At 43.4% G+C, this 25952-nt stretch overlaps 1 protein-coding gene across 1 annotated transcript; it reads left to right on the top strand.

The window, feature by feature from the left end:
- On the top strand, positions 1–24836 carry LOC149750675 (uncharacterized). The gene is made up of 5 exons (XM_089917799.1): positions 1–154; positions 3865–3986; positions 9205–9409; positions 10458–10555; positions 22335–24836. The coding sequence occupies exons 1-4, from the start codon at positions 50–52 to the stop codon at positions 10530–10532; spliced, it is 507 nt and encodes a 168-aa protein (XP_089773925.1). The 5' UTR covers positions 1–49; the 3' UTR covers positions 10533–10555; positions 22335–24836.
- The last annotated feature ends 1116 nt before the right edge of the window (positions 24837–25952 follow it).

Here is a 25952-nt window from a genome sequence, read left to right as displayed (position 1 = left end):
TTGAAACCACCTCCACAGACAGGTCTGGGTGGCGGCGGCAGTCTGCTCCATGGCAGAGGATGCAGGATACACGCGATCCACGTATGGAACACGACTGAAGGGCTTACCAGCCTCCTCCTGCCTGCTGTGCAGGTGCCTGGACAGCGTGGTCATGGTGAGTCCTGCTCTTGCCTGCGGGCTTGTCTCAGCCCACCTCATTCTACCTCCCAACCACGCACACCTGGGCTAGAGGACCTTTGCGGTGAGGGGCTGGTGAATTAAACGGAAACTAGTTAGGGGACTACTTTGTGCGAAATACTGGGCCAAGTGTTGCGGCCACAGCAGTGAATAAGAAAGACGTGGTCCCTGACTAGTGGGGAATAGAGATTTTGAACTAGTAAATATTAGTGGGATGTGTGTAATGAGGAAGTATTAGGGGAGTTTGTTACTGTTTATTACTGATATATAGAAATGCTAGAAATTCAATGGATACAATTTTCATCTCAGAAGCCACATTAGTGCCCCATTCCTCTATGCGGTTCCCACCCATAGGCAAAGGTGGCGGTTATGTGTATGGCCTGATTCATTTCAAGTTATGTCCACCCCAAAATATCTGGCCCTATGGTCTATTATGCTGTAGTTAAAAGAATTTTGAAAAGATCTGGTTTTGAATCCTGTCTCTTCCTCTTCTGGTCTGTTAGTTAATGTTTCTGAGACAATCTCCCCCTCTGTAAAATTAGAATAACAATAACCATCCCCAGAATTCCAGGAAATGCCCCTTGAGTTACTACAAGGAGTCAGCCTTGGGACAGCCCTCATTTTCTATGACTGAAAATCCCTGCAACCAGAGTGAGGTGCGGCCACAGGACAAGGTCACGTCCTAAGAGGCAATAATTAAAAGTCCACTTTAGTTGAGGGAGGAACAAAGGCAAGGCCTGGTCCTCTACCCAATGGGCTAGTTTGTAGACCACCCTTGAAGACCCTAGTCCAGGATTCCCAAATGGTAGAAGTCAGACAGTGACAGGGGGAGTGAACATTTCTAACTTTATTATCTAGTGTTGATTTTAATGTGTTTTGGGAAATACAACCAGCATAAACAAATGCATGATTTTATGAATATTTTTGTTTAGAATGATGCTAGGTTTAAATAAATGCATTAGTTTAAAGAACTAGGTAGATAATTGTTCAGTTGGCACAATGATACAACAAAAATCATGAGGGCGGCTCACAAGTGACTGGAGTATGGAGAACACTGGTCTCATAAGCCTCTTCATGTTAGTGCTGAAAAAACTGAGGTCCAAAAGGGTGAAGTTTAAGGTTGGCAAGAAGCAGACCTGGGCTTAGAACTGAATCCTCCAGAGCCCAGTGTGGTGCTCTTCTTAGTAGCCCAGGCCACCTTCCCACCTTGAGCTCCCTGCACCAGAAGGTGTTTTGATTAGGGCTCTTTTGCTTTTAAATAACAGCTTTATTGAGATATAACTCCCATACCATAAAATTCACCCTTTTAAACTGTGCAATTCAGTGGGTTTTAGTATATTCACAGCATCATACAACCAACAGCACACTCAGCATTAGAACATTTATCAGCACCATATCCATTAGTGATCACCCTCCCCCTCAAGCCCCTGACAATAACTAATCTACTTTCTATCTCTATAGGTTTACCTGTTCTGGACATTTTACGTAAATGAAATCATATGCTATGTGGTCTTTTGTGCTGGCTTCTTTCACTTAGTGTATATTTTCAAAGTTCATCCATGTTGTAGCATGTATCAGCACTTCACTCCTTTGTAAGGCTGAGTAATATCCCACTGTATGGATATACTACATTTCAGTTACTCATTTATCAGCTCATGGACATTTGAGTTGTTTCCACTTTTGGCTATCATGATGAATGCTGCTAAGAACATGGGTGTACAAGTTTTTGCATGGATATATGATTTTTCTTGGATATATACCTAGAAGTGGAATTGTCTGGTCATATGCTATGATTGGGGTTCTTGATTGCAAACAACAGAAATTGCCCCTGGCCCTCTTGAACAAAGAAGAAATTATCAGCAAGATAGTGGAGGCTTCCAGAATCCACAAGGGGAAAGGCTGAAGGGCCTGGCCTGGAAAATGGGACAAGAGCCACAGGTAGGTCAGTGGCCAGGCAATTGAGCCTTAGGCAGGGTCACCCCATGGAAGTGCTCAGGCCTGCACACCACTGTAGCCTGCCAAAGGGAAATTAAGGAAACGGTATGAAGCTGAAGTTGGAGGGAATGTTGGACATCCCCCAAAAGACAAACATCTACTACAACATGGACAGATTATAAGGGGGAAAGGCCAGGCCTCCTGGAGTAGCAGAACCTAGCAAACCTGGGACAGGAAAGGCAGGCAGAATTAAATACAGAGGTAGGAGTAGGTAAGGAGAGCAGGTGAGAGTGACTCAGCTGTAGGATGGCCTCTGGTTGGGCCCCAGACTGATCTGCCTCTCCATTTCCCCCCATCTCGACTTTTCCTCCATTCTTCTGTCCTCCCTTGCTGGCTTCTTCTAGCAAGATTTTGAAGACACTGAAAGGAATATATATACACACTGGAAGAATTCACTAGGCTGTAAGCTCCACGAGAACAAGGGACCAAATCTGCCTTTCTCCCCACAGTAGCCTCACTGCCTAGAACAGTGCCTGGCACAGAGTAGATGCTCAATAAATACCTATTGAAATCATGAATGAATATGGGCAAAAAGTAGTTGAGAAAAAAAGAATCCCATATCATATAGATTGAATTATTACTCCCAATTCTTTACTCTTTCCTGTTTCAGTTACTATACATACATGTCCTTTGCCATTGAACTTTGCAGTACCTGTTACAGAGTAGGTGAAGAATATGTCCCTGCTCCATTGATGTTGGGCACAGCCATGTGATTTGCTTTGGCCAATGAACTGTTAGTGGACATGAGACCAGCAAAAGCTTAAATGTGCTTGTGCAATTTACTTGGTCCCATGCACTCCTCCATCCACCTTGAGAACCTGGGTGGCCCCCGAGTAGCCACCGGCCCAAGAAAAATGAAGAGGTTTGTGGAGCCATTCTGAACACAACCTGCAGCTGGAGCCAAACCAGTGGGTCTCCGGAGAGCCACAGCTGATCCACAGACCTGCGAGTGAGAAAAATGAGTGTATAAATGACTTTAGAGTCCAATAGACCTAGGTTGAACTTGAGCTTATTAATTCTGAGAAAGCAACATGCTGTATGATTCCAACTACGTGACATTCTGGAAAAGGCCAAACTATGGAGAGAGTAAAAAGATCAGTGGTTGTAAAGGGTTCAGAGAAGTGAGAGAGGGATGAGTATGTGGCGTACGGGGATTTTTAGGGCAGTGAAATTATTCTGTATGATATTGTAATGGTAATATACATCATTACACATTTATCAAAACCCACAGACTATGCGATATGAGTGAACCTTAATGTAAAGTATGGACTTTAGTCGATAGTAATGTATCAATATTGGCTCGTCAGTTTTAACAATTGTACCATACTAATGCAAGGTATTAATAATAATAGAGGAAACTGAGTCAGGGATGGTGGTGGTGGTGATGAGGGGGTATAGGGGAATTCTCTGTACTTCTCAATTTTTCTGTAAGCCTAAAACTCCTCAAAAAAAAAAGTCTATTAATTAATTTCAAAAAAAACAAAACCAGCCAACAAACAAAATTCTATCATCCTGTACTTAATGTCTCCATGTCTGTTTCCACGTCCCTAAAATGGGGATGACGCCTACCTTATGGAGTGTTGTGAGGGTGAACATATTTAGCTGCAGAGCCTCTCACGGCAGGGCTTGGTAGATTGTTGGCTGCCCATGAAGCATCCATTCCCTCTCTCACAAATCCCAATTTTTACATAGGTTTCGCACACGTCCTCCTGTGCTTCCTGCGGAACTGATCTCACCCTGAACTTCGGAGCTGGTCTTGATTGGTGTAGGGCTATCCCAACCCTCTCACCACCATTATTGGTTCAGGAACTCAGGTATGTGCTGGTCAGCAGAGAGCACGGGTCCAGCCCCAGCCATGTGCTCAGGAACGGGTGTGTGGATCAGTCAGGTTCTTAGCTGCAATAACAGAAGCTGACTCTGGGTGATTCAGCACTTTACAAATTTATTAAAAGGACAATGGGTGGCTCGCATGATCATAAGGAGAGCTGGAGAGCCAGGCTCCAGACCAAGCTGGCCCAAACCACTCCACAGTGCAGAGCTACAAGAAAACTGCTGCCACCACCAAGCTCTGGGTGCGGGTGCCGCAGACTGTACCCCCGCGGCTTCTGTGCCGGGAGCTCAACTTTACTGCAACCTCTGATGCCTGCACTGTAGGAGGGAGAGAGGAGGGAGGAGAAGCAGGCTCTGTACTTTGCTTCTTGCATCGCTAGCTGCAGTAAAAGTCCTGTGTCTGTGTCAGGAGAGCCAAATCTGGCTTCCACCTTGGGGAGGTGGGGCTAAAGATTTTAAACTTGTCCTAATGAAGGATGAGTGTTCAAAAGAGCCAGAGTGGTAACAAGTATGACAGATTCTGCCACACGTTGGGCTCCAGTTTGAGAAAATGAGGCACAGCAGCATTGTTTGTTGGGACTTCTTAGGAAGAATCTTCCTCATGCATTAGACAGACGCAAGAAGAGACTCCCTTTTCCTCTGGACATTGTGATGTGTTGGTGTGGTGTTTGGAGCGCAATAAATCATTTTGGCATGAGGGAAGCCAGCCTGAAAATGAAGCCAATACACGGAGGAGGGAAGAAATCAGAGAGGAGCAGAAAGAGCACAGAGCCACTGTCCTCGTCTGCTTCTGAAGCCATCCGACCTCTGCATTTCCAGCTACAAGAGCAAATGTGGCTTGGATTTTCTGTTGCTTGCAGCCACGTGCATCCTAAGGGATGCAGTAGCGATTACTCACAAAAAAACTACTAGAGACAGCAAAAGGCAAGGAAACCAGTGAAGACCTGGGTTCTAGCCCTATTTCTGCCTTGCTCCTCTTAGCCAAAGCATTTAATCTCTGCGCTGCAGTTTTGCCCCTTTCACAGAGCTGCTGTAGAGTGAAATCAAGGCTGGAAGATCCCTGTGTAGACTGGTCTAAGTGCAGCGGATTCTTCTTCTTCTCCACAGGCTCTTGTGATCAAACGAGACAGGGGTAAAAACGTGGTAATAAATGAACAAACACAAACAGCTGTTTTCTCAAAGGCTTTAACATTCCAGGTCCCCATTGGGCCCAAGTTTTCATGTATTCTCTATACTTGGCAGCTGGGTGGGAGGTAATGGGAGGTTAGGAAAGAGAAGGAAATGCCTTGAAGTAGAATTAGGTCAAAGCTGATCACTAAACTGCATGTATATTTGGGGAGTTTGCTTTTCCCTTTCTCTCTATTCTTAGAGATGCATCAGGAAAACTGTAGGCTCTTGTTCAGGAGGGGAGGGAGGGAGGGAGGATGCCAGGTATGCCTGATTTTTTACCTTTATTCTCTTATATTATCCTCACAGCAGCCCTTGGAGGTGGGGATGCTTGCTTCCATTTTCAGGTGTGGAAACGGTTTAGGGAGGTCAAGCCACCTGCCCTCGGCATGAACTTGAACTTAATACTATCAGCTTCCCGACCGCGTGCTCTGTTCAGTATCCCTCACCAGCCCCCAGGAAAATATGAGAACACACTCCACTTGGGTATTGAGCTCCAGAGGTTTAAACTGAAGCTTAGAAAGGGCTGAGGGAAGGCACTGTTTCCTTGGGTTAACTTCAAACGTTCTTTTCCCCTGAGGGAGGCACTGGTGGTCATATGTGTAAATACCGAGGATGTCTTTGAAGGACATGTGAGGGTGGCAGGGAAGGGAACAGGGCCTCTGGGGGATGGTGGAGAGAGAGGCTCTAACTTTTCACTGTTGGCCTTCTCCTTAGTAAACGTTGTACTATGTGCATGTATTATCTACTGAGAAAGTAAATTACATGATATTTGGTGTTTAGGTATTAGTCTGCTGCTTTCCAACAGTGACCTGGTCTAGTCACTCTTTACTATTTCCTGATTTGTAAAATAGGGATAAAAATATCTACCTCTCCGACCTGCTCGGAAGGTTAGATCATAAAATGCGAAGGAAAGGGTTTAGCACTGAGTAAACGCTCAATAAACAGAGGCCATTTCTCGAAACAGCAAAGCTCTAGCCATATGAAAGCTACAATGAATAGGCCATTATTGTTGTCCAGGGCATTTACACAGATAATTTTGGAATATTTAAATTTTCAACCTGTACTACCTCTTGGGCCTGAAATAGTTTGGCAAGTTCACCATGAGAACAAGCCATATGTTACAAGAGAACATAGGTGTGAGGTCAGACAGATCTGACTTTAGAACCTAAGGCTGTGTAACCCTGACAAAGCGCTCAAGCTCTCTGAGCTTTAGCTCCCTTGTAGCCCTGGGATGATTGGATTCTCATGGGTGGTCTTCATTCCTCATCAAATGCCCACATCCCAAACCAGATTCAACTCCATAACACATTAGTTAGAAATCTATTGGGGGACATAGGGAAAAAGACACAGATCACACACTACATAATAGACACAATCAAATTCTCCATCAGATACCTTTCTTTTCCAACCATCCTCCCAAATTCCTCTTCCCTGCCAATCATTTTCTTGCTCTCTCCTTTTCACCTCTATAACTTTAAAAAACTCTCTCTGTTGTCGGGAGTAGTTCGTCTCTACCCTCAGCAGGTGAGCCCCACTCAGCAAAATAAAGACTAAGCAGAAGACACATTTTTGGTTCTTGAGTGTGTCTCTTTGGAGAGGGGATGGGGGCAGCCTCAGTCCATCCTGCCATGTGTAATTGGGGGATAATTATACTTGCCTTGCCAGGTTGTTGTGAGGATGAGCAGAGCTGGAATTCTAGTCCAAGTCTTCTGACCTCAAGTTCAATATCCCTTCCCACAGCTACAACAGAATATTATAGAATCTTGGTTACTAGAAATTCACCTAGCTTGAACTCTCAATCTAACTTTTTCTAATTTTGTTGTCGTTATACGTTCAGCTTTTAGAAGAGACAAAGAGCTAGTCAGGAATGTGAAAGTAAAAATTCAGTTTCCAGAATAAGTGCTGGGGTCAGTACAATTTTATGCCAACGTCTTATTCTCTCTGTATCTGTGATGCCAAACAGGGAGACCTGAATTTAGAGTGATGACCCCCGAAGCAGAGCGACATCCTCCATTGTCAATGAGCCATCTTACTGTGCTTGCTCACCTCCACTTAGTTGGACAAGAAGTTGGACCGAGATGTTTCAAAAATCATCCACAAGGCTTGAGATGTGACGAGGTTTTCTCCTTAGTCTGACTTCCCACTTTCTAAAAACCTTCTAGCAAGTTGGGATTTCACTGTATAAGACCTCTCAGAAAGTGAAGGGAGCAAGGGTGACCAAGCCTATCAAGAAGCTCGGCAGAGGGCTTCCCTGGTGGCGGTGGTAGAGAGTCCGCCTGCCGATGCAGGGGACACGGGTTTGTGCCCGTGTCAGGGAAGATCCCACATGCTGCGGAGCGACTGGGCCCGTAAGCCATGGCCGCTGAGCCTGTGCGTCTGGAGCCTGTGCTCCGCAACAGGAGAGGCCACAACAGTGAGAGGCCCACATACTGCAAAAAAAAAAAAAGTTCAGCAGAGAGGCAAGCTGGCTGAGGCATGCAGCAGTGGGGCCAGGAGTAGATTATGTATAAGTTTCCTAGGGCTGCTGTAACAAAGTATTGCAAACTCTGTGACTTAAAACAACAGAAATTTATCCTCTCAGTTCTGCAGGCTGTAAGTCTAAAGCCAAGGCGTTGGCAGGGCTGTGTTCTCTCTGAAGGCTCTAGGGGAGGATCCTCCCTTGCTTCTTCCTAGCTTCTGGTGCTGCCGGCAATCCTTGGCACACTTTGGCTGGTAGATGCATCACTACAGTCTGTGCCTCAGACATCACATGGTGGTCTCCCTGTGTGTCTCTGTGATCTCTTCCTTTTTTATTTCTTCTTCTTCTTTTTTTTTTAATTGAAGTATAGTTGATTTACCATGTTGGGTTAGTTTTAGGCTTACCTTTTTCATATTCTTTTCCATTATAAGTTATTACAAGATATTGAACATAGTTCCCTGTGCTATACAGTAGGACCTTGCTGTGATCTCTTCTTATAAGGACACCAGTCACTGGATCAGGCCTGCCCAATCCAGTATGACCTCATCTTAACTAATCACATCTGCAAAGACCCTATTTTCAAATAAGGTCACATTCACAGGTCCTGGGGGTTAGGACTTCAACTCATCTTTTTGGGGGACACACTTCAACTCACAACAGAGTGCTCTTCCTATCTTCCAAGTTTGTCAGCCAAGGTACCTGCTGAAATGATTCAAAAGCTAGCACACAACTAACAGTGACTGAAGGGCGGAAGCTAGTGGGAAGGCGAACTTGTGGGCATTTCCAAAAATGGGGCAGTGGAGGCCTTGAGTGCCAACTCAGTTCTTAATCTCCTCCTCCAGTCCTGGTGGAGGCACAGTTTCATAACATCTGAAGTACAGGATACTTTGCTAGTCTTAACCTAACCCATAACTTCAAAATTAATGTTGGCAAATTGGCTCATTCATCATTTACAAGATACAGTTTCACATGATGGTTAACATCCCCTTCCAAGGTAGATGTGTGTGTAATTCATTCCAGTTTTTAAGAGACATCTCCCAGAATTCTCAAATTTATTGTCAAATAACAGTTCCAAAAAATTGCATCTGATGCTGACTCAGGCCTGGCAGGGAGAGTTGCCACTGGCACTGAGCTCTGGCACTGATTTGTGACTTCCCAGCGGGAGAACCCCAGGGATGGAAGCCCACAGGCGTGATCTCCCTCTTAGATTAAGATTTAATAGGATGGCCTCCCCCACCCAGGCTGCCAACCCGGATCAGTGCCACAAGCCAACTCTTGGCCTTGCTGTGAACAAGGGCAGTGAGGAAGACTTGGCAAAATTTTAATTAACTGAAGATAAACATACAGAGGGAGCATGAGTCCATTAGCTGGCACCACCACCCGGAGAGAAAAGACCTCACCAATCAGACACCACAGCAGGTGAAAAGACCTGCAGACCAGCAGTGTCCATTTGCTCTCAAATTGAAAACCATATTTTCAAAATAAATATGCATGGGGTTTCTGTTTGTCATGTTGTTTCTCCTGAAAAGCGGGAAAGCTGGGATATTAACGAGCAACTGTTTTTGATATTTCAGCCCAGGAAAGCTGAAAACACAAGTGCAGCAAAACAAGGCTGGAATGGCCCTTCCCGCGGAGGAGAGAGAGAGGGAAGTTGTTCAGGAAGCCAAGCAAAGGCAATCAGAAATTGAGGACCCATCTCCAAGGAAAACACAAATAACGCAGTCAGCCTGGGCTGGATCAACTGAATCTAGACGTGGTGGAAGATCAGGTGTGGCAGAGGTATGCTGTTTGCTCAGGGTCAAGGAGTCAGCAAGGTTAGATCCTAGGTAGGCCTGCAATTCACCAACCTTGGTTTGGATTGCAAGATGGACAAGAGACAGGGCTGGAGCTTAAGTTTACAACATTCTAGAGGAAGATTTTATACAGTTTTAGAACCTCGTCAAAAAGCAGGCACTTCATTTACTCATTACGGTATTTATGCATCACTTACCGCATAACAAGTGCTATCCAGATCTGGAGGCACAGCAGTGAGGAAGATTTAACGAAGCCTCTATTCTCACAAAGCTTACATTTGAGCTGGAGGAAGGGAATGACAAAACCAGAAAAGATCAGGTGGCAGCTAAGTGCAGAGACCTGAATGGCCAGAAAGAGCTGGCTGTGCAAAGACCTGGAGAGCATTCCAGGGGACAGCAAGTGCAAGGCCCCATGGGAGGTGGGAGCTTGGTCTCTTGGAGGAATGGAGGAAAGGCCAGTGTGGTTGAAGCTCAGTGAGAAAGGAGATGAGTAGTAGAGGAAAAGAATAGGCAGGGACAAGGTAAGGAGATTGGATTTTATTCCAAGTGCAAGTATTTATACTTATTTACACGAAAACTGCCATTCCCTCTAGATTACAAACTTCAAGAGAGCAGAGGCTATATCTGTCTTGCTTACTCCATACCTAATTTGCATTCCAGGGCATGTACTGCCTGCCTTTTTTTTCTTTCTCCTCCCTCCCCTCCTTCCTTCCTTCCTCCTCCTCCTTCTTCTTCCTCCTACTATTACGGATATATAAGATTTCTCCCCCACCCCCAACTAAGTTGTGAACTATTTGATGGCTTGAGTCTGGTCCTCTTCTTCTGACCTTTCTATAGTGTGGTGGGCCAGCCTCCAAGATGACCTCCAGTAATCCTTGCTTTCTTGCATGGTCCTCTTTCACACTGAATCAGGTCTGTCACTGTGTGACTAGTAAATAAGTAGGAGGGATAGTGTATGACATTCAAGGCTAGGCTGTAAAAGTCACTGCAGCATCTGACTTGGTCTCTTGGTTTCTTGCCTGGGGGGAGGCCAGCTGCCATGCCATGAGGGCACTCAAGCAGTGACATGGAGAGACCCACATGGAGAAGAACTGAGTCCCCTGACCTGAGCCAGCAGCAGTTTGGCAGTCAGGTGAGTGAGCACCTTGGAAATGGATCCTCCTGCCCCAGCCAAGCCTTCAGATGATTGTAGCCCCAGCTGACGTATGACTGCAACCACATGAGAGACCCTGGGCCAGAACTGCCCCCTGCGTCCTTCCCAAATTCCTGACCAACAGAAACTGTGAGAGATAATAAATGATTGGTTTTTTTTTTAAGCCATTAAACTGTGGGTGACTTCTTAGGCAGTATTAGATAACCAGGGGGCATAGCATAAGGTCATGCACAAAGTGGCGGGGTGAAAACACAGCTATGAGGAAGGCCCTTTTTCTGTGGGACAGAGGGTCAGGGAGCACCTGAAACAAGGGGAGGGCTAATGCTATGCCTGAGGGCATCTAAGAGTCAGGTCTGAAAGAAGGGACCACTGATGAGACCATCCAAGAATAAATGTGGAGGGCAGAATGTTTCAGCTATTATCTCCTGCAGAGAAGACCAAAGCCAGGAGATCCAACCAAATCATATCTGCAAGAATCTAGAACCTGTGTAACTTCCCCAGGTTTGTTGTTTTTGTTACCCTGGTCTAGTTTTGCAGAGTGAAAAGCTCTTGAGTGTTTGTTTAGGGTAACACATCACAAAGAGTCAGGGAGAGGGGTGGGAAGAGGCAGCTACCAGGAGGGGAGGCAAGCGAGTGAGGCCCTGGGACCTGCTGAGGGGATCAAGTCAGGACAGAAGGCCGACTGGGCCTGAGTCACGCCCCTAGGGCTTCATAGTTGAAAGTCCACTGCACATGCATGTTGCACCGAGTGAAAACGTTTCAGTAACATCCTGGGGCAGAGGCACAGCCGTTTCCAAATCTGCCCTCTTCCTAAGACTCTTTGCTTTTATCAGAGCTGGCACCTCGCAGGTGGAAATGTGGAGTCATCTCAGTTAGCTGTGTGAGGCATATGCCCAGCAAATTATTTATCCTCAAACAACCCCCTCCTGACAACTTTGTCTGGCTGCTTATTTGTGTAATTAATTTACGTTGTTCAGTTGAAGTCTGTTGAATTATTTCAAAATAAGTTTTATCTGGAACTCCCATATATGAAACCAGTAAAAGCAGTGCTGTTGGGAGACGCAAGAGGGAAGAGATAATGGGAACATATGTATATGTATAACTGACTCACATTGTTATAAAGCAGAAACCAACACACCATTGTAAAGCAATTATACTCCAATAAAGATGTAAAAAAAAAAAAAAAAAGCAGTGCTGTTGCAGTTAAGGCAGGAATGGGAGAGGGTGCTGGACCCTGCCTCCCCTCAGCTTCCCCTCGCTTTCCAGGAGCCCTAATGTTCTCAAGATCATAGCTTGAAAGTCACAGATCAAGGGTATTCTAGAGTCTGCCACAAGGTTTTATAATGATCTGACATTTGTGATTACTTATGCTGCTCTTTTCTTCCATGACTGAAAATAAATAGATTAATTTTCCTCACATACCACCTTATCACATACTTCCCATGCCTAACACCTCTTGTGCGGTCCTGCTTCTCAGAAGTTAAAGTGCAAACTGTTTTCTTGGTGTTGTCTCTGCTCCTGGTAACTAACCCCCTCTCCAGTCACACTCCCTCTTCACAGTCCCCGTGTGTCCTCCCTTCAGGCCCAGTGTTTGCATCTCCTCCACTGGAACACCATCTCCTCCCCCATCCACATGGGCACTGCTTAGACGCCACTTCCTGGGGACTTCTCTGCAGTCCCCCCCACAAAGGATTTCCCTCATCTGTATTCCTTTGGCAAACACTATCTGGACCAGCTGATGACCCTTAAAATTACTATGGATCAAAAGTCACAGAAACATGAGGGTTGCCAGGAACCTGAGGGATGGTCTATTTCAAGCCCTTATTTCATGGATCAAGAGAATAAAGCCCAAGGGCTGAAGTAACTTGTTCAAGGCCACACAGCTAGTTAGTGCCAAAGTCACACAGAGAGTCCAGTTCTTCAGGCTAGGTTCAATACTTTGGGAGCCTTTGAAGGCAGAGACTGCGTTTCATATTTCCTTGAATTCCTTCATGTAGGAGGTGTTCAACTAGTATTTGTGACAGTGTTGATTGATTGGTGGTTGAGGACTTCTCTTCACCTTAGCGGTTAATCAGAAGCCAAGGCTGAGGATGAAGCCTCAGAGGCAGCAGCTGCAGAAGACAGCGTTTGTTACCCAAAGCACAAGTGCCAGATCCCGCATCTGGAGGGCAAGCGTAAAAGAGGGGCAAAGAAGCGTCCCGGACCCTGAAACTGTGTTTCTCTGAATGTTAACCTTCTGGTCTGTAAAGTCAGGATAGTATGAGGATTGGGAAAATGTATGTAAAGTACCTGGCACACCTAGGGACTCAGTAAATGTTTGCTATTTTAAAAAAATCACATTACTCTTGTTTCTAACATTTTATTGCAAAATATTTCAAACACATAGCAAAGTGCAAAGAATTTTACAGGGAACAGCTGTCTACCAGCCACCTAAATTCTACCATTAACATCTTACTAAAATTGCTTTCTCACACATTTATCCATCTATCCATCCATGAATCTATTTTATTTTAGTGGTGCATTTCAGTGTAATTTGCAGACATCAGAACACTTTCCCCTAATTACTTCAGCATGCATATCATTAACTAGATGTCAATCTTTGTTTAGTTTTTTCATTTGAGGTAAAATTTAGATACAATGGAATAGACAAATCTTAAAGGGTACTTTCACCGAGTTTTGACAAATGCAAGTGCCTGTGTAATCCAAACTCCCATCAAGATGTAGAGAACACTTCCATCACCACAGAAAGTTCCCTCACATCCCTTCCCATTTCATCTCTCCCCCGACCCATAAAGGCAACCATTGTTTGGATTTTTTTCCCACCCTTAATGACCTATTAGAGAGCATCATATAAATGGAATTATATAGTATGTACTCTTTTACATAAGGCTTCTTTCACTCAGCATAATGTTTTTGAAACCCATCCATGATGGTGTGTGATTAGTGGTCCATCTTTTTTGTTGCTGAATAGTATTCCATTGTATGAATATACTACCATTTGTTTGTCCACTATCCTGCTACGAATTTTTTAAAAATCCTCCTATGAATTTTTTTAATGTTTATTTATTTACTTTTGTTTTTTCTTTTTGGTCATCCATTTTATACACATCAGTGTATACATGTCAATCCCAATCTCCCAATTCATCCCACCACCACTCCAACCCCCTGCCACTTTCTCCCCTTTTTGTCCATATGCTTGTTCTCTACATCTGTGTCTCAATTTCTGTTCTGCAAACCGGTTCATCTGTACCATTTTCTAGGTTCCACATATATGCGTTAATATACGATATTTGTTTTTCTCTTTCTTACTTACTTCACTCTGTATGATAGTTTCTGGATGCATCCACTTCTCTACAAATGACCCAATTTCATTACCTTTTACGGCTGAGTAATATTCCATTCTGTCTATGTACCACATCTTCTTTATCCATTTGTCTGTCGATGGGTGTTTAGGTTGCTTCCATGACCTGGCTATTGTAAATAGTGCTGCAATGAACATTGGGGTGCATGGGTCTTTTTGAATTATGGTTTTCTCTGGGTATATGCCCAGTAGTGGGATTGCTGGGTCATATGGTAATTCTATTTTTAATTCTTTAAGGAACCTCCATACTGTTCTCCATAGTGGCTGTATCAATTTACATTCCCACCAACAGTGCAAGAGGGTTCCCTTTTCTCCACACCCTCTCCAGCATTTGTTGTTTGTAGATTTTCTGATGATGCCCATTCTAACTGGTGTGAGGTGATACCTCATTGTAGTTTTGATTTGCATTTCTCTAATAATTAGTGATGTTGAGCAGCTTTTCATGTGCTTCTTGGCCATCTGTATGTCTTCTCTGGAGAAATGTCTTTTAGGTCTTCTGCCCATTTTTGGATTGGGTTGTTTGTTTTTTTAATATTGAGCTGCATGAGCTGTTTATATATTTTGGCAATTATTCCTTTGTCCAATGATTCGTTTGCAAATATTTTCTCCGATTCTGAGGGCTGTCTTTTCGTCTTGTTTATGGTTTCCTTTGCTGTGCAAAAGCTTTGAAGTTTCATTAGGTCCCATTTGTTTATTTTTATTTCCATTACTTTAGGAAGTGGATCAAAGAAGATCTTGCTGTGATTTATGTCAAAGAGTGTCCTTCCTATGTTTTCCTCTAAGAGTTTTAAAGTGTCTGGTCTTACATTTAGGTCTTAATCCATTTTGAGTTTATTTTTGTGTATGGTGTTAAGGAGTGTTCTACTTTCATTCTTTTACATGTAGCTGTCCAGTTTTCCCAGCACTACTTATTGAAGAGATTGTCTTTTCTGCATTTTATATCCTTGCCTCCTTTGTTGTAGATTAGTTGACCATAGGTCCTTGGGTTTATCTCTGGGCTTTCTATCCTGTTCCATTGATCTCTATTTCTGTTTTTGTGCCAGTACCATATTGTCTTGATTACTGTAGCTTTGTAGTATAGTCTAAAGTCAGGGAGTCTGATTCCTCCAGCTCCATTTTTTTCCCTCAAGACTGCTTTGGCTATTCGGGGTCTTTTTTTTTTTGCAGTACGCGGGCCTCTCACTGTTGTGGCCTCTCCTGTTGCGGAGCACAGGCTCCGGACACACAAGGCTCAGCGGCCATGGCTCACGGGCCTAGCCACTCTGCGGCATGGGATCTTCCCGGACCGGGGCACAAACCCGTGTCCCCTGCATCGGCAGGCAGACTCTCAACAACTGCGCCACCAGGGAAGCCCTATTCGGGGTCTTTTGTGTCTCCATACAAATTTTAAGATTTTTTGTTCTAGTTCTGTAAAAAATGCCATTGGTAATTTGATAGGGACTGAATTGAATCTGTACATTGCTTTGGGTAGTATAGTCATTTTCACAATATTGATTCTTCCAATCCAAGAACGTGGTATATCTCTCCATCTGTTGGTATCATGTTTAATTTCTTTCATCAGTGTCTTATAGTTTTCTGCATACAGGTCTTTTGTCTCCCTAGGTAGATTTATTCCTAGGTATTTTATTCTTTTTGTTGGCAATGGTAAATGGGAGTGTTTCCTTAATTTCTCTTTCAGATTTTTCATCATTAGTATATAGGAATGCAAGAGATTTCTGTGCATTAATTTTGTGTCCTGCAACTTTACCAAATTCACTGATTAGCACTACTAGTTTTCTGGTGGCATCTTTAGGATTCTCTATGTATAGTGTCATGTCATATGCAAACAGTGACAGTTTTACTTCTTTTCCAATTTGTATTCCTTTTTTTGCTTTTTCTTCTCTGATTGCCATGGCTAGGACTTCCAAAACTATGTTGAATAATAGTGGTGAGAGTGGACATCCTTGTCTTATTCCTGATCTTAGAGGAAATGCTTTCAGTTTTTCACCATTGAGAATGATGTTTGCTGTGGGTTTGTTGTATACGGACTTTATCATGTTGAGGTAGGTTCCCTCTATGCCCATTTCTGGAGAGTTTTTATCATAAATGAGTGTTGAATTTTGTCAAAAGTTTTGCTGCATCTATTGAGATGATCATATGGTTTTCATTCTTCAATTTGTTAATATGGTGTATCACATTGATTGATTTGCATATACTGAAGAATCCTTGCAACCCTGGGATAAATCCCACTTGATCATGGTGTATGATCCTTTTAATGTGTTGTTGGATTCTACAGTATAGTATAGAATTTTGTTGTATAGTATTTTGTTGAGGATTTTTGCATCTATATTCATCAGTGATGTTGGTCTGTAATTTTCTTTTTTTGTAGTATCTTTGTCTGGTTTTGGTATCAAGGTGATGGTGGCCTTGTAAAATGAGTTTGGGAGTTTCCCTTCCTCTGCAATTTTTTGGAAGAGTTTGAGAAGGATTGGTGTTAGCTCTTCTCTAAATGTTTTATAGAATTCACCTGTGAAGGCATTTGGTCCTGGACTTTTGTTTGTTGGAAGATTTTTAATCACAGTTTCAATTTCATTACTTGGATTGGTCTGTTCATATTTTCTATTTCTACCTGGGTCCGTTTGGAAGGTTATACCTTTCTAAGAATTTGTCCATTTCTTCTAGGTTGTCCATTTTATTGGCATAGAGTTGCTTGTAGTAGTCTCTTAGGATGCTTTGTATTTCTGCTGTGTCTGTTGTAACTTCTCCTTTTTCATTTCTAATTTTATAGATTTGAGTCCTTTCCCTGTTTTTCTTGATGAGTCTGACTAATGGTTTATCAATTTTGTTTATCTTCTCAAAGAACCAGCTTTGAGTTTTATTGATCTTTGCTATTGTTTTCTTTGTTTCTATTTCATTTATTTCTGCTCTGATCTTTATGATTTCTTTCCTTCTGTTAACTTTGGGTTCTGTTTGTTCTTCTTTTTCTAGTTCCTTTAGGTGTAAGGTTAGATTGTTTATTTGAGATTTTTCTTGTTTCTTGAGGTAGGCTTGTACAGCTATAAACTTCCCTCTTAGAACTGCTTTTGCTACATCCCATAGGTTTTGGATTGTCCTGTTTTCATTGTCATTTGTCTCTAGGTATTTTTTGATTTTCTCTTTGATTTCTTCAGTGATCTCTTGGTAATTTAGCAACGTATTGTTTAGCCTCCATGTGTTTGTGTTTTTTACGTTTTTTTCCCTGTAATTGATTTCTAATCTCATAGCGTTGTGGTCAGAAAGGATGCTTGATATGATTTCAATTTTCTTAAATTTACTGAGGCTTAATTTGTGACCCAGGATGTGATCTATCCTGGAGAATGTTCCGTGCACACTTGAGAAGAAAGTGTAATCTGCTGTTTTTGGATGGAATGTCCTATAAATATCAATTAAATGTATCTGGTCTATTGTGTCATTTAAAGCTTCTGTTTCCTTATTAATTTTCTGTTTGGATGATCTGCCCATTGGTGTAAGTGAGGTATTAAAGTCCCCCACTATTACTGTGTTACTGTCGATTTCCTCTTTTAGAGCTGTTAGCAGTTGCCTTATGTATTGAGGTGCTCCTATGTTGGGTGCATATATAGTTATAATTGTTATATCTTCTTCTTGGATTGATCCCTTGAAAATTATGTAGTGTCCTTCCTTGTCTCTTGTAACATTCTTTATTTTAAAGTCTATTTTATCTGATATGAGTATTGCTACTCCAGCTTTCTTTTGATTTCCATTTGCATGGAATATCTTTTTCCATCCCCTCACTTTCAGTCTGTATGTGTCCCTAGGTCCGAAGTGGGTCTCTTGTAGACAGCATATATATGGGCCTCGTTTTTGTGTCTGTTCAGCGAGCCTGTGTTTTTTAGTTGGAGCATTTAATCCATTCACGTTTAAGGTAATTTTTTTTTTTTTTTTTGGCGTTACGTGGTCCTCTCACTGCTGTGGCCTCTCCTGTTGCAGAGCATAGGCTCCGGACGTGCAGGCTCAGGGGCCATGGCTCACTGGCTGAGCCGCTCCAAGGCATGTGGGATATTCCTGGACCGGGGCACGAACCCGCGTCCCCTGCATCGGCAGGCGAACTCTCAACCACTGCACCACCAGGGAAGCCTGGTAATTATTGATATGTATGTTCCTATGACCATTTTCTTAATTGTTATGGGTTTCTTTTTGTATGGTCTTTTCTTCTCTCGTGTTTCCCACTTAGAGAAGTTCCTTTAGCATTTGCTGTAGAGCTGGTTTGGTGATGCTGAATTCTCTTAGCTTTTGCTTGTCTGTAAAGCTTTTGATTTCTCTGTTGAATCTGAATGAGATCCTTGCCGGCTAGAGTAATCTTGGTTGTAGGTTCTTCCCTTTCATCACTTTAAGTATATCATGCCACTGCCTTCTGGCTTGTAGAGTTTCTGTTGAGATATCAGCTGTTAACCTTATGGGAGTTCCCTTGTATGTAATTTGTCATTTTTCCCTTGCTGCTTTCAATAATTTTTCTTTGCCTTTAATTTTTGCCAATATGATTACTATGTGTCTTGGCGTGTTTCTCCTTGGGTTTATCCTGTATGGGACTCTCTACGCTTCCTGGACTTGGGTGGCTATTTCCTTTCCGATGTTAGGGAAGTTTTTGAATATCATCTCTTCAAATATTTTCTCAGGTCCTTTCTCTCTCTCTTCTCCTTCTGGGACCCCTATGATGCGAATGTGGCTGCGTTTAATGTTGTCCCAGAGTTCTCTTAGGCTGTCTTCATTTCTTTTCATTCTTTTTTCTTTATTCTGTTCCGCAGCAGTGAATCTCACCATTCTGTCTTCCAGGTCACTTATCTGTTCTTCTGCCTCAGTTATTCTGCTATTGATTCCTTCTAGTGTAGTTTTCATTTCAGTTATTGTTCTGTTCATCTCTGTTTGTTTGTTCTTTAATTCTTCCAGATCTTTGTTAAACATTTCTTGCATCTTCTCGATCTTTGCCTCCATTCTTTTTCCGAGGTCCTGGATCAGCTTCACTATCATTATTCTGAATTCTTTTTCTTGAAGGTTGCCTATCTCCACTTCATTTAGGTGTTTTTCTGGGGTTTTATCTTGTTTCTTGATCTGGTCCATAGCCCTCTGCCTTTTCATCTTATCTATCTTTCTGTGAATGTGGGTTTTGTTCCACAGGCTGCAGGATTGTAGTTCTTGCTTCTGCTCTATGAAGTTTTAAAAAATGCTAGTTAGCTCCCTTCTTTCCTTGTGGTGGCTCATCATCAACAAAATCAACCACCACAAAACTCAGCTTGAAGGGAGTTGGCATTTCTGAGATAGAAAAGGCCCTGGGCCAGTGGGAGAAAATGCTTCTCACAATGAGTCTTCAGCTAGTTCTTTCCTGGCTTAAGTCAGCACATAGATGGAGCATCATTCTAGTGGAAGATTCTGTTTTAATTTCCTCCCAGGAGATCTCTCACCCTGTCTTCTTATTCAGTGCATTTTTCCTAGCTGCCTCCACCATGAAATACGTTGGGGCCTATTAAGAGCCTTCTGCCTCCTCACCAGTGATATTTATGACTATGGAAATATTTATGATGCATGGAGAGGGCTTGGGTCAGAGAGGAGTCCGAGCTTTTACTGTCCTTGTAAATGGGATTTGTCTCCTGCTTGCTTTGTCAGGCTTGTAAAAAGGAGTGCGTATCATATAGTTTCAGGGTTGCTTTTTTTCTTTCTTCTAACCTTTGCATTCAAGCTATGGATTAAACGCTTTTTTATTACTGACCTCTGTGCTTGGAATGAAGGAGGCATTTTGGTTTTCTGGACTCTTTGGTAGCATTACCTCCTTTTTCTGAGCTTGCCCTCAAATGCCCTGTCCAGGCTGGAGCTATAATGTTCTAGGGTAGACATTTTAAATCCAATGACAGAAATCCTGCATTCTGTAAGAGGCTCAAGAGCTTCTGAAATCCATCTAAATGCCTCTGCACAAATAAGAAAGAGTTAGAGTTGTTTCATGTTTTGGGAAACTTGCTAGGGAAGCAGGCCTTTCACTGCAAAATATCCATTTTTTTTTTCTTTTACCCTCCCTGCATGCCATCATTCCTGTCTTCCAGGAATGTCCATTTCCTGACCAAGTCTAAGGCCTCACCTGCATCCCATGCTCTCCTACTCAGACCTAGCTTGCCTCCATCTTCAAACACTCCATTGCAAATGGTTCTTCCACCTCTGCCCACAATCTGTTTCTATCTCTCCTATATATTCAGATATAGTTTATAAAAACAAATGTACATATGATTACACATTTTTAAACTTTTTAATTTAATTTAATTTTTAAAAACATGTTCTGGGTCATGTTAAGCCTTAGTCTCATTATTTTAGAGACTTACAGTTTCACTTTTTTTCCCATTTATTTACTTATTTAGTTATGGCTCCATTGGATCTTTGTTGCTGTGCACAGCTTTCTCTAGTTGCAGCGAGTGGGGGCTACTCTTCGACACAGTGTGCGGGCTTCTCATTGTGGTGTCTTCTCATTGCGGAGCAGGGGCTCCAGGCATGTGGGCTTCAGTAGTTGTGGCTCATGGGCTCTAGAGCACAGGCTCAGTAGTCGTGGCACATGGGCTTAGTGGCTCTGTGGCACGTGGGATCCTCCTGGATGAGGGATGGAACCCACGTCGCCTGCATTGGCAGGCAGATTCTTAACCACTGGGCCACCAGGGAAGTCTTTGATTACACATTTTTATGAACAGATATATTTATGGAATGCCTCCTTTGTGCCAAGCTGCCCTTTCCTGTGACTGCCCTCTCTTCCCTTCCCTTATCAAGTTCTTGAAACTGCACTTGCTGCCTTAGTTTCCTCACTCGTTGGCTCCTTGTAGTGTGGTCCACCCTCACTACTGTACCATGAGGGCCCAGAAGGCACCTTCAGCTTCTCAGCTGACATATGGATCAGCCCCTCCTCACTCCCACCTCCTGTGGTCCCGATGACCCGTCCCTTCCCCATCGACTTGAGTCAGCAACATTCCCATGACCTCCCACAAGCCTATTATTCTGTCTTTTCCTTGGTTGCGCTGTATATTTCCTCCCACATCCCGAAGGTGGTCATTCTTCAAAGCGATGTTATACCTTCTCCCACCAGTGTCAGCTCTCCCTTGGGCAGCTGCATCCCAAATCTGTGTCTGGCTCCAACCTCCTCTCTCATCCTCAGCCCCACATTCCACGTTGATTGCTAGATGCCTCTTCCTGAGTCACCTTACATGTAAACTCCACCTGAAAGAGGTATAAAACATGGCTTCTGCCCTCTGGGAGCTTATAATTTAGTTGGAGACACACAGGCAGACTTTGAAATGTTCTGTAACAAACCCTGAGATTTAATTAATATGAAAGGTGATGATGTAATGAGTCACACCACATGTGAAGTCAGTGTCTGTGGACTTATCAGTGCTTAGGGCCAACGAAGACATTTCTTGGGCCCAGGGAGTGTCTCACAAGAATACTATAAATGTATGACTGAGGAGTTGCTGGAAATAGTCACGATGCTGAAGAGACGCCTCTGCGGGAGGCAAGACTGTAAAGATTTGTAGCTGGGAAGCCTGCAGCCCAATCAGTGGTGCTCTGTCTTATCTGGGGGAAGACTGTCAACAGATGACGGGAGTCCAGTCGGTTGGTCTGTTGGTCAACGAAAAGCTACCCAGTAACTACTATGTCCTGGGCACTGGGCTGGGCACTGGAATAAAGCGCGAACAGTGCACTGTCCCTGCGCCCAGGTGGGGGAGGGGGGAACAGGCAAAATTACTGGAGACATAGACACATACATCCAGACAGACATAAAGAAGATTACAGGTCAGCAGGGAGCCTAGAGGATGGTGAGTCTGAGAACAACGATTGGGCAGGTGTAGTCAGCCTTCTCACGGGAGGTGGGGGGGGGTTCTTGATCACTAGTCACTTGATAACTGGCTCCTCAGGTCTCCCCAGCACTGGAGGAAGACCACAGGGGCTGAACGGGGCAGGGCCCAGTGCTCGGGAAGTCAGAGCCAGGAATCAGAGCCAGACTCCAGGCTTCTGGCAGGAGCAGAACTTGGCCTGGGGCAAGGGGCGCAGGAAGATGCTGGTTGGTCATCAGGAAAAGGGCTGAGGGTGCGGTCTTGGTCTTACTGGCTGTCGGGCTTGTGGGGGCATGGTCTGACTTAAAAGAACTTACCAAGTTGTGGATGAGGCGTGGGGGAACCACAGGGATGTTGGGGTGATTCTGCAGCTGGTCAGTGGAGCTGTAACCTCCTTAAGTCCTAAGTGAAGGGAAGGGAAGTGAATACGGAAACCAGGAAAGGGAAGAGTAGAGATGAGAAGGCTGTCTCGAGAGAGACTGAAGGGCATAACTAGACTGGGTGCTCCTCTCAGGGAGGCCACCAGGAATAAATACTGTGACCTTTCTCCCCTGCCCTCCAGTCTTCTGTCAGCTCCCACTGGCTGAGCCCAGTGAGAAGTCAGAGAACAGAGAGCAAGGTCCGAGGGGTGAACAGAAGACATACAGCACAGGATGACCAGCAGAACACAGGCAGTCCTGCTACTGGAAATAAACCCTCCACTGTAAACAAGAAGCCTGTCTCCCACGAGATTGGCTAGCTTCCCAAAGGAAGAGGAACTAGGAACCAGCCTCGCACCGGCCCCCGATACAATTCTTTTACCTTGTCCAGCTAACTGCATCAGGTACCACAACCTTCCTCTAGGGATCTGTCTACCTCTCCGCATCCCCACTGCCACTACCTCTGGCCACCACCTTCTCTTGCATTTCTCTAACAGCCTCGTGCCTGGACTTCCTGCCTCTGCCCCTATCCAGTCTTCTCTCCACCTGGCAACCAAATCTTTCTCACGTGCTGATCTGAGCATGTCATTTCCTTTGCTAAAACCACCTTACCAACATAAAATCCAAACATCTTACCGTGGCTTATGAGGCTTTTTCATGGTCTGGCTCTGATTTACATGTCTGACCTCATTTCTTGCCAGCTCTACCTCTCCACCTCCCCTCAGCCAAACTTTCCTTCTTAAATCCAGCTCACTGTGGTCTAACCATACAGAACTGCTTTCTGATATCTCTCTAATCCTAGGGCCTTTGCACATGCTGTTTCTTCTCCTGAAAGTCAGAAAGTCTATTCTAACCTGACTAACTTTTGCTTATTCCTCATTCCTTCATTGCTGCTGCCCTTGGCAAGGGTTCAGTGCCTCTCCTTCATGTTCCCATAGCACCCTGGCCCTGCACAAATTGTAATATTTATTTTAAAAATTAATTTGATACTTACTGAACACCTGTCATGCACCAGGCCCTTACCACCCCAGGGCCTTTACTCACGCTGTTCTTTCCGCTTGCCATGTTCTTTTTTTATTCTTCATCTGACCAACTCTTACCCTTTCGGTCTCAGCTAAAATATTTCCTATGAGAAGTTTTGTCCCCTTATTCTCTCCTGCAGCATGCCGTATGATTTAGTTTATTTGATATCGGTGTCTCCCTCTCCACACCTAGGAAGGTGCAAGATCTGCTTCATCTACTACTGTGTGCCCATCCCTAGCTCAGAACCTGGTATTCAGTGATCACATATATGATGAGCAGGGGGAGGCAATTGAGTTTTCCCATGAGACCATGACAAGGAGTAAACCATGACCGTATGCTCCAGGGGTGTAGGAGGGGCCTGAAACTTAGACAATTTGAAGGGCCCTCTTTAAGAAAAATACAAAATTACAAAAGCAAAATTAGGTGTGAAAGTGGATCTTTATTTAGATTGAGAAAAGAAATAATAAATTGTAAGACTTTTAAAGCTGAAAATTTTCACAAATATCACAAGATACAGAAAAATAATACAATGTTTTTATTAATTAACTGCCTAGCACACTGCTGTAATACTTTCTTCCGCTGCATTTTTTGTCGAATACTCTTTTATCACTTCTTTATATAACAGTTTTGTAATATTTGCTATATAGAGAAAGGAAAGAGAAGTAAGTCTTTCCTCCAGCATAATAAAAATTAGATTTATTATTGATGATTGGGATGCATAAAACATGCATAAAACCAGACATACTTGCTGTTTGTAGGACTGCTACAGTTTATACCCTACCAACATATTTTGATAAGTCCTATTTGGCATAATTGTCATCAAAAAAGAAAAGAAAAGTATAGCATAGAATTACATAACTATTACTGAATATTCCTACTATATATGACTAGGTATCTGTGAGAATGGAATCCTGCATTTAGAATTTTATACATCTGACAATTGGAAGATTTTCCCATAGACTAACTTTTGGCTCTATGCAAGTCAAATCTTGTTTCTTTCCCCACCCACATACTTCCAGTGTCAGTTTCCATAGGATACATTCAAATCTGATGTGAACTTTGGCCCTGCTCCTTAGTGCCACGTGCCAGATGAGAAGGTACCATGGGCAATAGGAGGATCCCTGGAAGCCATTTCCACACTGAGATGGCTAGCAAAAACTTATGTAAAAAGTGACTGCAAACCACCCCACAAAATGCAAACCCAGTTGTATCCCCAACTTAACTTGCCCTCAGCCAGATCCCATGAATGCCACTTCAGTGTCATCCTAAACTAAGGGAAATGTGACAGAGTCTGAGTGGAAAGAGACACCATTCTTAACTAAGTGTGGTTAAAATAGCTCACTTTTGCAAAGTTTACCAAAACATGTACAACACTGCTAGCATCCCTTTCTGGACCTGTGCTAATGGGAGGCCCTAAAGCTTAAGCTTCTTTAACTTCATGGTAAATTTGCCTCTGTATCTTAGTTGTTATTACGTATTGCCCCTGGCACCTCTCCGGGCACACAGTACAGTAGTCCCCACCTTATCCTTTTGCTTTCTGCAGTTTCAGTTACCCCGCAGTTAGCTGTGTCTGAAAATATTAAATGGAAAATTCCAGAAATAAACAATTCGTAAGTTTTAAATTGCGTGCCATTCTGAGTAATGTGACGAAGTCTCGCGTGTCCTGCTTCATCCCGCCTCCTCCTGTGAGGAGGAGACGCGAATCGTCCCTTCGTCCAGGGTACCCTGCCCGTTAGTCACATAGTAGCCATCTTGGTTATCAGCATGACTGTTGTAGTATCGCAGTGCTTGTGTTCAAGCCACCCTTATTTTACTTAACCATGGCCCCAAAGTGCAAGAGTTGTGATGCCGGCAGTTTGGTTATGCCAAAGAGCAGTTGCAAAGCGCTTTAAGTGAGAAGGTGAAAGTTCTCCACTTAAGGAAAGAAGAAAATCGTATGCTGAGGTTGCTAAGATCTACGGTAAGAATGAATCTTCTATCCGTGAAATTGTGAAGAAGGAAAAGAAATTCGTACTAGTTTTGCTGTCCAACCTCAAACTGCAAAAGTTAATGCCACACAGCCTGGATGGGAGGGGAGTTTGGGGGAGAATGGATACATGTATTTGGATGGCTGAGTCGCTTTTCTGTGCACATGAAACTATCACAACATTGTTAAACAGCTATACCCCAATATAAAATAAAAAGTTAAAGAAAAAGTTAATGCCACAGTGCGTGATAAGTGCTTAAAGTGGAAGAGCCTTTAAATTGTACCATAAGATATTCTGAGTGAGAGAGAGGGAGGGAGAGACCACGTTCATATAACTTTTATTCTAATATATCATTATAATTGTTCTATTTTATTATTAGTTATTAATCTCTTACTATGCTAATTCATAAATTAAGCTTTTTTATAGGTATGCATGTATAGGAAGAAAAGCATAGTATATATAGGGTTTGGTACTACCTGCAGTTTCAGTCATCCACTGGGACTCTTGGAACATATTCCCTCGGATAAGGGGGGACTGCTCTAGTTTGCTTAATAAATATAGGCTGAGTGAGGAAAAGTGTTGCTTAGCCTCATTATCCAGGACATATTCTTTCCCCCAGTAGAGCTCATTGCCTTGATTTAAAGCTGGTGCTCAAGAAATAGTTGAGCAGAGTTACTGGAGGCAGTGGGAGGGGGGAAGAGGGGACCGCTTGGCTGGATGAGCTTTCCCATCCCCTCATCACTGGGTGAATGAGCCAATGCCAACACATCA

Source organism: Delphinapterus leucas, chromosome 1 (genome assembly GCF_059928025.1).
Source record: "Delphinapterus leucas isolate spDelLeu-1000000601 "Yukka" chromosome 1, BTC_Dleu_Yukka2, whole genome shotgun sequence".
Lineage (NCBI taxonomy): Eukaryota > Metazoa > Chordata > Mammalia > Artiodactyla > Monodontidae > Delphinapterus > Delphinapterus leucas.
Note: the sequence above shows the minus strand (reverse complement) of the source record. Positions and strands in the feature narration are given on the sequence as shown.